Below are 16,202 nucleotides of genomic sequence, written 5' to 3'. Positions count from 1 at the left end.
AAGGGCACAAATCTCCACACAAAGTTTACTGGGCATGTCAACCATAATTATTTCAGTGAGTCCTCGGTTCAGCTTCATTCTTAACAACACATAATTTGTGTATTAGGCAATGTGTTTAAATGAGTTTCCCAACAATGACTGCTTGCTGTCAATAGCTCTTCCAACATCCTAAAATTTATCTGCAACTGAGAAAGTAACTTTTAATTTATTAATTGGTGCTAGTCCTATGATTCTTACAAGCAGTTCAGTGTATATGCAGCAAGTCTCAATTCGTCTTAGCTTGACAACAGCATAATGAGGGCTCGTTTCAACTATGAACACTGTGCTTTGGCATGTCAGCTCCTCATTCAAACAGATCCATGCAGCTACTGGCCAAACTCATTTCAAAAGCTGAGGACCCCAAATGACTGACAGCCCCTGAGAAAATTTTGCATATTGTGGTGCTCTGTGAGGTACAACCCATAGAAGTGGGTTGCATGTAGTAATTCCCCACAGGGTTGGGAATGTCATATAGTAGACTTACCTCTTGGGCTTATCAATAACACAAAATGTTTCCACTCATGGCTGCTGCTACTGCCACCAGGTGGCATCCAGCCCATTGTGCTGACTCACATGACAAAACTAACACAAACATCATACTACAGCAAATCTTGCGGGCATGCTTTTTAATGGGCAACTGAGCTAAGTACTGGCCAACTGAGCTAACACCCTTGACTCTAGCGGTTTCAGTTACACTTCTGCAGTCCCTCATAAATGGGAGAATAGTGGATTCTGTTGGAGAAAAACTCTCTAGCTAGGTTATCAAAAGGATAGCATAATTTGTTAGCAACTTCCAGTGTCAATCTTTAGGAGCAAGATAAAAAAAGGAATGATAAACAACCAAACATATCAATTTAAAGAAAAATATTATTTTCAGTTGTTGTACAGTAATTTTTGGAATTTCAACTTAAATGAACACATCAAAAAGTTGATGGAAAAGGAAGAGAGGCAACACCCTGTGGGTCAAAGTCTGAGTAATTAAGTATGTTTTCTTCCAGCATATGCTAAAGTTGATAAGTCCAGTTTAGTCTTTAATGCAGCTGAAAGTTCCTTTGCCAGTAGTTCATGAAGGGACACTCCATCATGAGAATATACCCAGTTTTCCCCAGTCCAGTCATAACGCTTGGGGCCACTGTGAAATCATAAACAAGAACAGAATAAGCCTAAAATGCAAACTATGATGACAAAATATACAAGCTGAAAAGTGAGGTTGCCTGGATTTACAACCTCAAAAATTGCTGAAATATGATTAGGCCAGGCACTGCAACATAGAAGTCAGGAAACCTGCAGAAATCTTGATTCTGGAGTCAGACTTCAAGGGTGTAAGAGCTTCTTAATTCTCATGAACATAAACAGACTTTCACCTTGCCTTGTTATGATAGTACTCTTAGTACATTATTGAGGAGGAAGAGAACATAAGTGAGCGCTTCTGCAGTAATGTATGAAATAGATTTAATTTTGCATCTCTGCTATGGTGAGAGAACATGTGAAGAGCATCAATCTCCTGATGTAAGATAGGCATGATATCCTACCTTTCCACGTTACAGCAGAAATACCCTGTGTGGAAATGTGACTCTCTTGTACTTTGTTTTGCTGCTTTTTGTAATATCCGGGGTAACTGTAAATTGGGAGCCTGCAAAAAAGTTGGGAATCGCTAATCTTAGGAAAGCACTGTATCTGACCCTTCCTGAGACAGAAAACCGCTTATCAAATTAGGTCAACAATTTATCACTCTTTTCTTAAAAAGGTAATATAATCCATATCTCCACAACAAAAAAGCACCCCAAACATTTTTTGACTGAATCAGAGTGTATGGGCACAGAGATTCCTTGTGTTTAGGATTGTCACGGGATACTTGACTGTATGTACTGTTAAGAGTGAAAATAAATCCAGTGATTACAGTGGGAATATCAGATGTAACAGAAGCATTACACCCCTTTCCCTTTATTTTTCAGTTCTGGAAAGTCTAACTAGACCTGCTGCCTGAGACCATTTTTTTTAAGGTGTGTGAGCTCTGCTTTATTGTTGTACTCTACAACCTGGTTCACCTGTTACAGGAGGTAACGTATCAAAATGTTACAAAGGACAGCACTCTCAGGAAACACGACTGAACTCGAACACAAACAAAACAAACACTGCAACAACGGACTGTGCTGCTCTGCCCTCTAAGTACCATACACTGAATCTGCCGTGTTTAATTACTTCCTGTAATGTTATGTAACATGAGGCAGTCTTTAACTTGAGTGACTCTTTTAAGAGCAAGATCTCTTAAGAAGGCTCCTCTCGCCAGAGGCGCAGCTGAGCCAGTTGAGCTGAGACACGCAGCAGGAGATGAGTCAGGAAGGGCTGGTGTGGCTGAAGTTAATTGCTCTGCTGTTGAGGGGTGGGGCTGAGAGTATTTAAGAAGACTACTCTTGCCAGAGGCGTGAGCTGAAGGGGGAGAGCACGAGGGCTCTTGCCCTGGGGGCCCTGTAAGCGGCTTACAACTTTCCACATTTTATATCTGTTGTTTTTTGCTTCTCAAGCAGGGAGTCTTGAGAGTCAGTTTGTTAGGAGAGCTATCAGGGAAGTGAAGGAAAGTCACTGAATAACTTCAGCAATGGATCCCAGCAGTGTGGCTAGTGAGGGAGCTGAGGCAGTAGTAACAGGCAAGGTCTGTGGCATATTTGTATTCTTACCTGAGGGTAACAATAATTACACTAGCAGGAAGTGTAAGTTGGTAGCCCTGCTGGAGGAGAAGATAGAGGGACTCGAGGCACGCTTGTCCACACTCCATTTTATAAAGGAGAGAAGAGTTCATGGACAGAACGCATTAAACACTCTTTAGGGGGCAACAGGAGGAGGAGAGAAAGGAATCTCAACTAATGGAGGCACAGGCAACACAGGAGGAGGGTGCATGGAAGAATGTGACCCACAGAAGCCGGAAAATAAGGAGTCATTCTGATCCTCTGTTGCTCAGCAATCGGTTCCAGGATCTCCCCATAGATACTGATTCTGAACCACTGGAACAAGGGCTACCCCCCCCCCCAAAAAAAAAAACTTGAAAAGAAATTTCTCAGGCTCCTGAGCATGAGAGAACTCGATCTTCTGCTCCCCAGTTTAGGAAGAGGCGTGTTCTGGTAATTGGGAATTCTCTACTGAGAGGGGTAGAGTCTAAAGTGTGCCGACTGGACTTGTTGTCTCAAGAGGTCTGCTGCCTACCAGGTGCACGCATTCAGGATGTGACAGAAAGGGTAGGAAGACTCATCAAGCCCACAGATTATTACCCTTCCTTGCTCATTCATGTGGGAACAAATGATATTGCCCGACACAGCACAGAATGTATTAAAAGAGACTATGCGGCTCTGGGTAAGAAGGTGAAGGACCTTGGGATGCAGGTTGTTTTTTCGTCAGTTCTTCCTGTCGAAGGTTGTGGCTTAGGAAGGGAAAGAATACTACTACAAGTTAATGACTGGCTCTCAAACTTCATACTAGTAAGGTTATTCCTCACTTATTGTATGGCATTGAAATATGGAGGTGGAAAGAACAAATTCCATCCAACTTAGTAATTATTCAGAATATGTTCATGCTGACCATCTTGGCTTTGCCAAAAGGAACACCAGCGGCCCTGATGAGGGCAGAACTTGACCTCCCCTCAATGAAAGCTCAAGCTGTTTATAATCCTGAAAACACTGAAAAAATATAACTTAAAAAACACTAATTCACTCAGTAAAAGCAGTTTTCACCTAATGCAAAATACGGATACTGAGCGATCTAACTTACTTGGTAACACCATCTTCAATTTCTCAATCCCAGACAATATGCTCCAGCCCTCAGGGAGCAATTTAGAAATAGAAAGTTGGGTTTATAAAGATGATGCATTAATCAATAGCCATCTAGCTGCCCATGCAAAATTCGCCCCATGGTTCAAACTGATAAAAAATACCATTTTAGAGCCCCCTACCTTGCTAAACACAACAAAAAAAGGTTCTTTTCCTATGTACAGAGTAAGAATAAGGACAAGATAAGCCGATTTTGGGGACCAGAAAGCGAAATTGTAACAGGAGATGAAGAGAGGACAGAACTCCTCAATTCCTACTTTTCCTCAGTCTTTTCTTGCAAGGGAAATGGTGCTCAACATGGCATAAACAGAACACATGATGAGAGAAGGGATTTGCAGCCTAGGGTTGGCATTGAGGTAGTGCACAAGTACCTAGTTTCTTTAAATAAAACAAAGTCCTCAGGGCCAAATGAATCACATCCAAGGGTACTTAAAGAACTTGCAGATGTAATTTTGGAACCTCTGTCCATTATTTTTGAGAAGTCTTGGAGAACAGGTGAGGTGCCAGAAGATTGGAGGTGGGCAAATGTTGTCCCCATCTTCAAGAAGAGGAAAAAGGAGGCTCCAGGTAACTACTGTCTCATTAGCTTGACGTCTAAACCAGGAAAAGTTTTTGAACAAATCAGTCAGTCCTTGAGCATTTAGAAAGGATGGATCTGATCACTAAGAGCCAGCATGGGTTTCTCAGGAACAAGTCATGTCAGACTAATTTTATCTCCTTTTTTGAGAAAGTTACTACCTTGCTGGATCAGGGGAATGCTGTAGACATAGTTTATCTTGATTTCAGTAAGGCTTTTGATAAGGTTCCACATAGTATTCTTGTTGACAAATTGGGAAAACATGGTTTAGATCCTATTACTGTTAGGTGGATCTGTAACTGCTTGACAGATTGCACCCAAAGAGTGCTTGTTAATGGTTCCTCATCCAGTTGGAGAGAAGTGACTAGTGGAGTGCCTCGGGGATGTGTCCTGGGCCCTGTGTTGTTCAACATCTTTATACATGATTTGGAAGAAAGACTAGAGGGGATGCTTATTACACTTGCAGATGATACTAAATTGGGAGGGGTAGCAAATACGGTAGAAGACAGAGCCAGGATACAGGATGATCTTGACAGGCTGGAGAATTGGGCTAAAACTAATAAAATGCAAAGATAAATGTAAAGTTCTGCAGGTAGGTAGGAAAAATCAAATGCATAATTATACGATGGGGGAGACTTGTCTGAGCAGTAGTGTGTGCGAAAAGGATCTTGGAGTCTTAGTAGACCAAACACTGAACATGAGTCAGCAGTATGATGCGGTAGCTAAAAAGGCAAATGCAATCTTGGGCTGTAACAACAGAAGTATAGTGTCCAGATCACTCGAAGTGATGGTATTGCTTTACTCTGCACTGGTTAGACCTCACCTAAAGTACTGTGTTGGGGCACCGCAATTTCAGAAAGATGTAGACAAGCTGGAATGTGTCCAGAGGAGGGCAACAAAGATGGTGAGGGGTCTGGAGACCAAGTCCTATGAGCAAAGGTTGAAGGAGCTGGATATGGTTAGCCTGAAGAGGAGAAGACTGAGAGGTGATGTGATAACCATCTTCAAGTACTTGAAGGGCTATCATATAGAGGATGGTGCCGAGTTTTCTGCTGCCCCAGAAGGTTGGACCAGAACCAACGAGTTGAAATTAAATCAAAAAAGTTTCCATTTAGACATCAGGAAGAATTTTCTAACAGTTAGAGGGGTTCTTCAGTGGAACAGGCTTCCTCGGGAGGTGGTAAGCTCTCCTTCCCTGGAGGTTTTTAAGAAGAGGTTAGATGGCCATCTGTCAGTAGTGCTGATTCTATGACCTTAAGCAGATGATGAGGAGGGGGGCATCTTGGCCATCTTCTGGGCATGGAGTAGGGGTCAGTGGGAGTGTGTGTGTGTGTGTGTAGGATCATTTTGAAACTTGTCAGAAAACAGGGATGAACATTACTAAAGAATAAAACAAAGTGAAAGCAACCCAAATAAAATTTCTGTGCTCATCACTGTTTTCTGACATGATTCAAAATGTTCCTGGAAAACAAGCACTCAAACATGGCTGTTGTATCATTCCTTGTAGTGTAGCTGAAGAAGGATGATAGAAATGAGTGGGGTTTTTTGTGTGTGTGTGGGGAATAGAATCATAAAGTTGGAAGGGACCACCAGGTCATCTAGTCCAACCCCCTGCACAATGCAGGAAATTCACAACTACCTCTCCTGTTCCAAGATTCCAAAACAGGGATCATATGGGTATAGTTTATTTCTTTTAAACAGCATTTAAACTGTGTCATGTGCTTAGTATTCAGTCACCCAGTTATACCAGTCATGTGTACTACGTAATCAAATAGAATGACTTATAGAGGGAAGTTAATATTGATTAAAATGCTGGAGTTAGTTCTTCAATCTCTCTCCCTTTCTCCCTCCATATAATAAGTTGCCTATGCTGCAGGGTGAAAGATGCAACACCATGGCACTTCTGTGCATTATTTCTTCTACTGTTAGGAGAGCAAGCATGCAGCCATACTATGGTTGCAATGCTCTCTCTGCTGGCTGAGAAAACAACTGCAGGACTAGTCTCACTACTGCTTGTCCTGGAATTCTGAAACCAGGATAGCAATGTGACCGGTGCAGTTTGTCCTCTGCTTTTGTTTTATTTGTTGGCAGTCCCTAATATTCACTCGTTCTATTGAAAGGGAGTGAAATATTCTGAGCACTGGGTTGTCAGTTCCTGTAACATTAGAGATTAAAATACTTCTATTTTCCATAAACTCAGTTCTACTCTAGGAATAATTTCTTATCATAACATGGAAGTCATACTGGTAGTTCAGAGGACCACATGAAGAAAAACCAGGGCTTAAAGGAGTTTACCAGGTTAATTCAATTTATGATATTATTCAGTTAAAGCTAAGCAAATGTCATGATGCCTGGCAACTGTGTGGGTGGGAGACTACCTGCAAGCCACTCTAAGCTTCCCAAGGGGTTGTCATAAATGAAAAACATGTAAAATCGAGCTAGAATGCAGTTCAGTTAAAGTCTGAATTTTCAGACTTCCCTTGCTAACAAATCTCTGCTTACCTGGTTGGCGAAGACAGCCATATCTGTTTGTTTGGGGTCTGTTTGTTGATCACATAGGTTCCCATGTTTCCACCTAATTTAACTGTTAACACTCCAGTCTAAAAATAAACAAATAAACACAATATTTCTGGCTTGAAGCACAATTCCAATAATTTAATCTGTAGCAAAGAATTTAATATCAAAGCTGGGTTTTCTAGTGGTATAAAATATATGATTTATCAAGTACAAAAGTTCCTTTGAAGTTAAGTCTGCTACAGTCCAGTGTATTAAATTAAATCTGCTGCCAAAATGAAGTTTCAAGTATGGGATTGGAGGAACAATTAGGAAATTTTCTTTCATGCATGTGACAATGGTTGACCACCTATTGTAAAAATATTGTAAAGACAGATTAGCATTTTGTTTTCATACTGAATTCTGATTATTTGTACATAGCCTCTGTAATGTTATAGTCTGCTTTTCTCACTGAGACTCAAGGAGACTGACATAATTTTAAAACAGTGCAATAAACACAGTGTAAGATATAATGGTATAAGACTGGATTACAAAACCAGAAAACAATGCAATAAAACAGTAAGGCCTGCCATTTCATAAACAAGGCAAAAATTTGATTACAAAAGTTAGAAAACAACACTGAAAAGCCACAATCTCAGCAACGAAGCCATGTGCATATCTGAAAGGCACCATGTTCATACAGTGGATTCTCTGAAAATCAACTTAATGCATATTATTTGCTTCCAATTATGATTTAGGAATAATCTGTGAGGGCTATCTAATTCTATTATGTCATGAGGAGCTCAATAGTTAATTACAATTCTTATTCATTTTGGAACAGAACAGATAATCCACAGCAGGGCTTCAGAGAACCCTCTCATACCACCCAGACCCAACCCAAACATCATATGTAAGTTACGGTAAGTTCCATTATTAATTGGACTACATGAGCCCCCCCCCCCACAACACTGATCCAAAGATATATTTTAATGACCCTGAATTGTGCAGTCTCTATTTCAGAGTAAAATGTAGATGGCTTCCAAATTTGTGTCTTAAATGTACTCCTTAGATCTCTGATTAAAAGCCCAGTTATTAAATTGTATCTCAGAAGTGTTCTGTCTCAATATGGCGATATTTATTTGAGTTTGCATATGTAAGTTACTGTCCAAGGGAAAGTCTATTTTCATATCCTTTCCAGCAGCATGTGAATTTATATTTTTTGTGTTTCTCACAAGGCCATCTCATTTCCAACATTTACTAGCTGGGATAGGAATCTACAAGAAACAAAGATGTGTGTCATAGAGGAATAGTCTGTAGGCTGGATTGGGCCTTTAGGGTTATTTTCTGCTCTGTTCTAGTCAGACTGTACTCATGAATATAGATATTTGATATATAGATATTTGATGCCGACAAGTCTAAGCTGCAGTTTGTAAAGAATGCTGCATGCCCTGAACTGAAATCTTGGAGAAGAGTGTGTGTGACATAGTTTGAGGCTGGTGGAAGGAGCCTCTCCCCCACCCAACTGCCCCATGAATATGTTCCCAAAATGTGCTATGTGGCCTAACTAAATCATAGAATCATAGAGTTGGAAGGGACCACCAGGGTCATCTAATCCAACCCCCTGCACAATGCAGGAAATTAACAACTACCTCCCCCCCATCCCCAGTGATCCCAACCCTCCCCCCGCCATGCAGGATCCCACAATCAAAGCACTCCCAACAGATGGCCATCTAGCCTCTGCTTAAAGCAGAGTTTGTTTTGTTGAAAGAAGAAAGCAGGGAAGAGAGAAATGGTAAATCATATACTCCATTAGAGCTTAGTAGGACATCTAAATGCAACTGAGTGATGCTCATAAACAATATCATGTGGCTGAACTACAAAAAAGCAAACTACCTCACTGCCAATGGAAAGATTCCCCAGCTTCCACACTAATTCACAACAAAAGCAACGCTGTACCCTGCACCTCCTATCAGCTGCACCACACTGCATGTTTTCGTAGCAGTCATCACCACTACTGCTGTTACCAAAAGCAAGACAGGTGCTGCCACTTATTGGTAAAGACCGACAATACCCACTACCATATTTTCTCAAATTAACTTGAGCACAAGTATCATAAACACACACATACTTATATCACAGTATTAGTGGCATGGGCAGAGCCTACACGAGACATACACATATTGAGACCATGCAACTTTTAAGGAGGTTTGATGCAGTTTCTCATCAGTTAGCAAACTACTGGTATGAGTTACATAGATCAAGGAAAGCTACCAGGGAGGGTGACAGTACCTTTACACATTAAGGAAAGCAAGGGACAAATACCTAAATAAATAATATATTGAAGCACCCATGAATCAACTTGGAAAAAATATGGTGCTATCACAATAACAAAATAACACATTGAATTCTATTTCACCCATACTTCTAACATAACATAAGGCAATTTAGGGCTGCACAGATATTAACCATTTCTACTGACTATATTATTAATATAAAGACAAAAGGGAACTTCCTGCATATCCATGGGGACCCTCAAATATGCAGAAAGGTGTTAGCCTCCCTTTCATCTTCCCCCAGCAGCAGAACGATAAAGCATAAGGCACAAACCCTCCCTTTATCCAGTGATGGTTAGGCTGAAGGGAAATGTCTTGAGCCTTCAGACTAATTTGAGGCAAGGAAAAGGAATGATAGGTAGGGGACATGCACTACCAAGAGTGTATCCCCCAAGCCCAAGTTCTACCATTGTTCTTCACACAGTATGGGCCTCTGCCCCTATCAACTTTCCTTTGCAAAGATGAAAAGTACTTTCTCTGATTGTAATTAACCGAATCCCAAAGAACTGTTTAATCTGTGAAGGGGGCAGACCAATTTAACACTAAACAATGCGAAGGCGGAAAAAAAGGAATTAGGGTTGGAGATGCTCATTGTTAGGTGTGAATCTGATGACCCCAATTTCACTCTGACCAAAGATAAAAATCTATAAAGTCATCTGTAAAAGCTAAGCAAAATTTACCCCAAAGGATACATCATAATCTTCAGGAATAAAATGCTTGTCTGCCAAATCCTCAAAGAAATCCACTAATGACTCGAATGTTTCTTCAACAAGTTTTTCATACGTAGTTTCATCTAATGAACTGTGTCATGAAAAGACAATTAATTAAGATCTATTCAGAGATTCTTCTATAAGAAAGCTACAAAACCAGTACAAAACAGTCAGAGCAATCCTAAAGACACTTTCTTGGGAGTAAGCCCTATTGAGTAGACTTGAGGAGGATTCAGTAGACTTTTTAAAAGATTGCTCTCTAAGTATAGATAACCCAGTCTGAACTGAAGATGTTTTAAATAATTGAACATGTCATAGAAGACACATCCTCTACTGTGGGTGAGAATTCTTTTTCTACAATGCCATGGTTTTCATAAGTACTTAAATTAAAAGTAATAGACAGGGTTTTTTTTTTAAGTCATCTGTTTCCCAGTTAATCAATGGCACCTTTTAACCAATGAAAACATTTTTAAAACTGACCAATTAATTTATTAATTTATTAAATGCTGCAGTGTAAAAATGAATGGAAAACAAACAAACACAAGGATAAAGCCCCACCAGTAATTAATTTAATTATTTCCAGAAATAATTTTCCATGGCATGGTTGCCACTTTGCCTACATTGGGGTGCTAAGAGGATGTGGTGTGCCAGCATTGCTTCAAGGATCCCAGCCCACTTGTACAGACTGGGCAAAGATATGAAAATCTATGCTGGAGTAGAAAGAGGAGTGCTGAAATTTTCACATCAGCACCACAATACAATTCTTTTCAAGGAATTATTTCTGGTTAAAGCACCAGAGTGGGTACACAGAAATATCCCATGCAGATGTGCCTACAAAGGGAAGGGGGAGACACAGAGCCTTAGACATATCCCTACATTAATTCATTTAAATGTATGAAACTGCCCACAGACTTAGTATTAAATAAAATCTCACCACATTCCAAGAGGCAACAAAAAGAGCTTTTGCAATAAATTGGGAGGACATCTGGTTTAAACTGTACAGTTCCTTAAACTCTTAATCCTTGAAATATTTCCACAACAAAGTATTTTGGGTAACTTCCATTCGATTCAGCAGGGACTGAGAAGCAAACCTTTGAACTAAGGGCTCAACTACACAATACATTTGTTTCCAGGTTGACCGCTTTGATCAGAGTCAGACTTCAGTTAGACAAATAACTCTTACATTATGGTTGCCTCTTAAATTGTGGTTCAATTCCTACTCTGAGAACATTAGAAGAAGTGAGATTAAAAGTGTGAGGGGCCAAGGATGTAGTTATTTTCCAGACCTGCATTGTATGGAACAACATGGGAACAGCATGGCCATGTCTTCCACAACAATAAAAACCACCCAGAAGCTGGTAACACAATGAATACTGAAAACACTTGAGACACCATGTTCATCTCATAATGGTTGAGCATGTATTAATACCCTTTCCAGAGCATTACTCTTCCCTGTGGGGAGTTTGAGTATTTATTTATTTATTTGCATTAGCAAGTGGGCTGTAACAGGGTGTTCTGTAGATAAAAGTTATCTTGAAGGATCTGTAAACTATACCCTGCCACCTACCCACATACCTTCCCATCAGAAATACAAACTAGTTGAACAAGTTCTCTTCCACAGTTCTCTTCATGCAGAAGAAGAGTTGGTTTTTATATGCTGACTTTCTCTACCACTTAAGGAAGAATCAAACCGGCTTACAATCACCTTCCCCTCCCCACAACAGACACCCTGTGAGGTAGGTGGGGCTGAGAGAGCTCTAAGAGAGCTGTGACTAGCCCAAGGTCACTCAGCTGGCTTCATGTATAGGAGTGGGGAAACCAACCCAGTTCACCAGATTAGCATCCGCTGCTCATGTAGAGAAATGGTACACCACTAAAAACACACAATTGTGCCATTATTCATGTAATCATGTAGTAATTTTAGTAACTAGGACCACAGTCACAGGTTTTTTTGGATGGCAAAATGCAGTGTTTGTAGAGGAAGCCAGATGCTAATTTTTGTCTTACATATAGATTTGTTTTATATACAACTTACCTCTTGTCAGTGAGCATCCCTACACTTCTTAAACATATCAGCTGAACACTCTTGCTTTTGACCATCAGAATATGATCCACAGAATGATGGTGAAAATCCTATAAACAATTAAAGAAATGAGTTGATGAAATAGGCTCCAGCTTGTGCAACCTTATGCCACAATACATTTTCTGGTCACACAACATTTAGCTCATAGAAAGGTCATATTGGCCATTTACGCAGGGCTGTTTCCTTTCCAGTCACTCCGCTGACCACTTCAGAGCTTCCTTGTCATTATGCATGCCTTTCCCAACCGTCAGAGGTTGCCTCGCTCTCCCTATGCGTTTCTGAGCATTTTGTCATTGTTTTCTGGATGCTGTTTTAGCCAGAATCCGGAAAATGCAGGCAAAATACGCAGAAACGCATGGGGAGCGCGGGGCAATCTCTGACGGTTAAGAAAGGCGTGCACAATCTAAAGGACGCCTCAAAGCAGTCGGCAGGGGTGACCACTGGGAAACAGCCCTGCATGAATGGCCAGTCATTAGAAGATCAGACTAAAGAAGCATCAAGAGAGCCAGTGTGGTTTGGTGGTTAAGAGTGCCAGACTATGATCTGAAAGACATAGGTTTGAATTCCCACTCTGCCATGGAAGCTTGCTGGGTGATCTTGGGCCAGTCACACACTCTCAGCCTAACCTACCTCACAGGGTTGTTAGTTACTGTGAGAATAAAACAGAGGAGGGGAGGAATGGTATAAGTCATGCAGGGCTACCACTGGTGCAACAAGCAGGGTGTAACTAGCTAAACTGAACAAATAAATATCTAAGCCGTCCTTCAGTGTTACTACTCTGAAGATGCCTGCCACAGTTGCTGGCGAAACGTCAGGAAAGAAAATTCCAAGACCACGGTTACACAGCCCGGATAACCTACAAGAACCAAATATCTAAGCCCTTCACAAGTTTCAGAAATATGACTTTGTCCTAGAGGGAAGCAGTAAGCGCTTTGGTCACTATTATTATTCTTATTATTACTTTAAAATGCCTAAACAAAATACAGTACAACTACTAAAAAAAACCCTGTCTTTATTCCTTGACTGGAACAGACATTTCCTTGAAAGTGTTTTCAAATTAATGTCTCACATTGTTAATGTAAAAACTGCATTACTGAACTATTGCAGTATATACCACAACTGTTTATCCCTTGAAGCACACCCTTTCTATTTACATAGATTGTTACACGGACTTTGACCAGTCATCCATAAGGAGATGTGGTAAAGTGACCTGAGTTCAAATATGCACTCAACTGTGAAGCTTACTGGATAGCGTTGATCCAATCAATCACTCTCTCAGTATAACCTGAAATGTGGAGAGGGGCCCATGGAGTTATGTCTGTGAGAGTAAATTATAAAACAACCATAATAATGGGAATTCTGGCACCCCAAGTATTTTTACTTTTAAATAGCCACTGTATTCATTCCTCCCCACTCCATTTGGTCCAGGACTGCAGTGCAGGAAAATGGGAGTTTAAGAGCTTCCTTCATGTCTGCCATCTTACTGACCTGAAAGGGATCCTAGGAGCAGGAACTATGTACTTACATAGGTATCTTAGTGCAGAATTTTGATCCAAATGTATTTGATTACTTACGGCAATAATCGTTATTCAAGAAATGTTTTTGGTAGGCTGTGATTCTGTCGATTCCGTTGTACAAACCACCATGTGTGTATTTTCCCTCCCCCAGCAATTAATGAATGCTGTAGGAAATGTCACTGAGCCAGCGGCCCATGCACATACCGAACAGAGCTTGTGATGTAGCAAGCAGTATTTGTGCCCCCCATGCAGGGATGCTCCTGTCAGCTGCAGCGCCAGTTGCAAGCGCCAGCCTGATCTCCCTTGCAGGGCTCAGGACATTTGGCGAAGGTTTCCCTACTTCCCCATCTCAGATATTGTATGGATGCAGAGGAGGAAACTGATACTTTCAGGCGCTTTTAATTCCACAATATCGCACAACCTCCTCCGCCACTATATCAAACGAACTAGTATCTTAAAGATAATTCACAGTGGGTAGCCGTGTTTAGTCTGCCTGCAGTAGTAGAAAAGGGCCAGAGTCCAGTAGCACCTTAAAGACCAACAAGAATATTTTCTGGTAGGGTAGGAGCTTTCGTGAGCCACAGCTCTCTAAATGCAAAACTCTTTTCTGGCAGGGTGTGAGCTTTCGTGAGCCAGAAAATATTTTTGTTAGTCTTTAAGGTGCTCTTGCCCTTTTCTACTAGTATCTTAAACACTCTGTTAGCCTAGCAATGACATGCGCGTGCAAAAGGGCATTGCGAAATAAGGAAGGGGACTCCCGCGCCTCCCTGACCTAAAAAACACAACCCTTTGCAATGAGACCCTCCCCTCCTCACACACACCACCAGCCACAGTCGCCTCTCCGGCAAAGAAGGGGACGCGCTTCACGAGGGCTCTGCTTATGTTGCTTCCCCAGAGGTGCAAAACCTCTGGCCGCCTCCAGAGGCGCCTTTCTTGGCAGCGGGGATCCCCTCCCTGCCTGCCTCCCAAAGGCGGCGCTTGAGCGCTCATGAACACACGAAGCGGCCTTCCACTGAATCAGACCCTTGGCCCATCCAAGTCGGCGCTGTCCTGACCACTCACCGGCCAACGGTCAAGGAAAGAAGCAGTCGCGGTTGTTCCTCTCAGGTTATCCCTCCCCGCTGCCTCCTTCCGCCACCCGGAGCCTCGTCTCACACTGCGGGCTGCAACACGGGCGGCAGCGGAGACAACGCGGGCCGCGCCCGGCCTCCACATGCTGCACCCCCAGGCCCGCGGGGAAGCCCAACCTCCTGCGGCGGCGCCTGCTTGTGAACAACCGACGAGGAGAACTAAGTCAGCTGCCGCCCTCTCGTGGCCCGACAGAGCACGGCAGCAGGATGATCGCTTGCCTTAATTACCAATAGGAAAGGGCCAGAGTCCAGTAGCACCTTAAAGACTAACAAGAATCTATTTCCTGGTAGGGTGTGAGCTTTCGTGAGCCACAGCCGTGTTTAGTCTGTCTGCAGTAGTAGAAAAGGGCCAGAGTCCAGTAGCCCCTTAGACTAACAAGCCCGGATAACCTACGAGAACCAACTAACAAGAATATTTTCTGGCAGGGTATGAGCTTTCGTGAGCCACAGCTCACTTCTTCAGATACAGCTTAGAATGTGAATCCATCTGCCTTTAAGTCGAGGAGAGTGAATTCAGACAAGCATTAGTAATGTAAATGTTAACAGTATGCAAATGTTACATACTAATGCTTGTCTGAATTCACTCTCCTTGACTTAAAGGCAGATGGATTCACATTCTAGCTGTATCTGAAGAAGTGAGCTGGGGCTCACGAAAGCTCCTACCCTGCCAGAAAATAGATTCTTGTTAGTCTTTACGGTGCTACTGGACTCTTGCTCTTTTCTACTACTGCAGAAGTGAGCTGTGGCTCACAAAAGCTCATACCCTGCCAGAAAATATTCTTGTTAGCCATAAGGTGCTACTGGACTCTGGCCCTTTTGTACTACTGCAGACAAACTAACACGGCTGTGGCTCACGAAAGCTCATACCCTACCAGAAAATATTCTTGTTAGTCTTTAAGGTGCTACTGGACTCTTGCTCTTTTCTACTACTGCAGAAGTGAGCTGTGGCTCACGAAAGCTCATACCCTGCCAGAAAATATTTTTGTTAGTCTTTAAGGTGCTACTGGACGCTTGCCCTTTTCTACTACTGCAGACAGACTAAACACGGCTACCCACTGTGAATTATCTTAATTACTAAAATAAGCCTATCTGGGCTCAAACCCCCCTGGCTATCGTTTGTCCCCCAGGCCTTGCCCTCTTATTCTAGCCAGGTAAGTACTGTTTAAGGAAGCCCCCTACAACGGGATCCCACTTTTTAAAAGAAACTTTAGCAGCTACAAAACATTGTACAGGTCAGGCTGTACTGACATGGAACGCAGTAATGGAGAACGTTTAAACTTCGGTCTATCATGTATCCCTTCAAGGCACAGGAGCTCTATCAGGGAAAGCAGCAATTCTACCTACAATATGCACATAAATAATTCTTTGGTACTTGGCATGCTCTACAACTCAGCCGCTGAGATTAACAAAAGGGTTCTGCAGCTAAATTTTCTGGTACAAATTATATCTGAACCTGTTTCTCTTCTTATGTCACGTTGGTCTCACTTGTGGCCTTTCAT

The 16,202-nt window shown here is 41.9% G+C and overlaps 1 protein-coding gene across 1 annotated transcript; it reads right to left on the bottom strand.

Annotated features, from left to right (window-relative positions):
- Positions 1–983: 983 nt before the first annotated feature.
- FXN (frataxin) lies at positions 984–14,788 on the bottom strand. The gene is made up of 5 exons (XM_056848804.1): positions 14,636–14,788; positions 12,009–12,106; positions 9,944–10,064; positions 6,940–7,037; positions 984–1,171 (listed from the first exon to the last, which is right to left on the bottom strand). The coding sequence occupies exons 1-5, from the start codon at positions 14,786–14,788 to the stop codon at positions 1,018–1,020; spliced, it is 624 nt and encodes a 207-aa protein (XP_056704782.1). The 3' UTR covers positions 984–1,017.
- Between the last annotated feature and the right edge of the window lie 1,414 nt (positions 14,789–16,202).

Source organism: Euleptes europaea, chromosome 4 (genome assembly GCF_029931775.1).
Source record: "Euleptes europaea isolate rEulEur1 chromosome 4, rEulEur1.hap1, whole genome shotgun sequence".
NCBI lineage: Eukaryota > Metazoa > Chordata > Lepidosauria > Squamata > Sphaerodactylidae > Euleptes > Euleptes europaea.
Note: the sequence above shows the minus strand (reverse complement) of the source record. Positions and strands in the feature narration are given on the sequence as shown.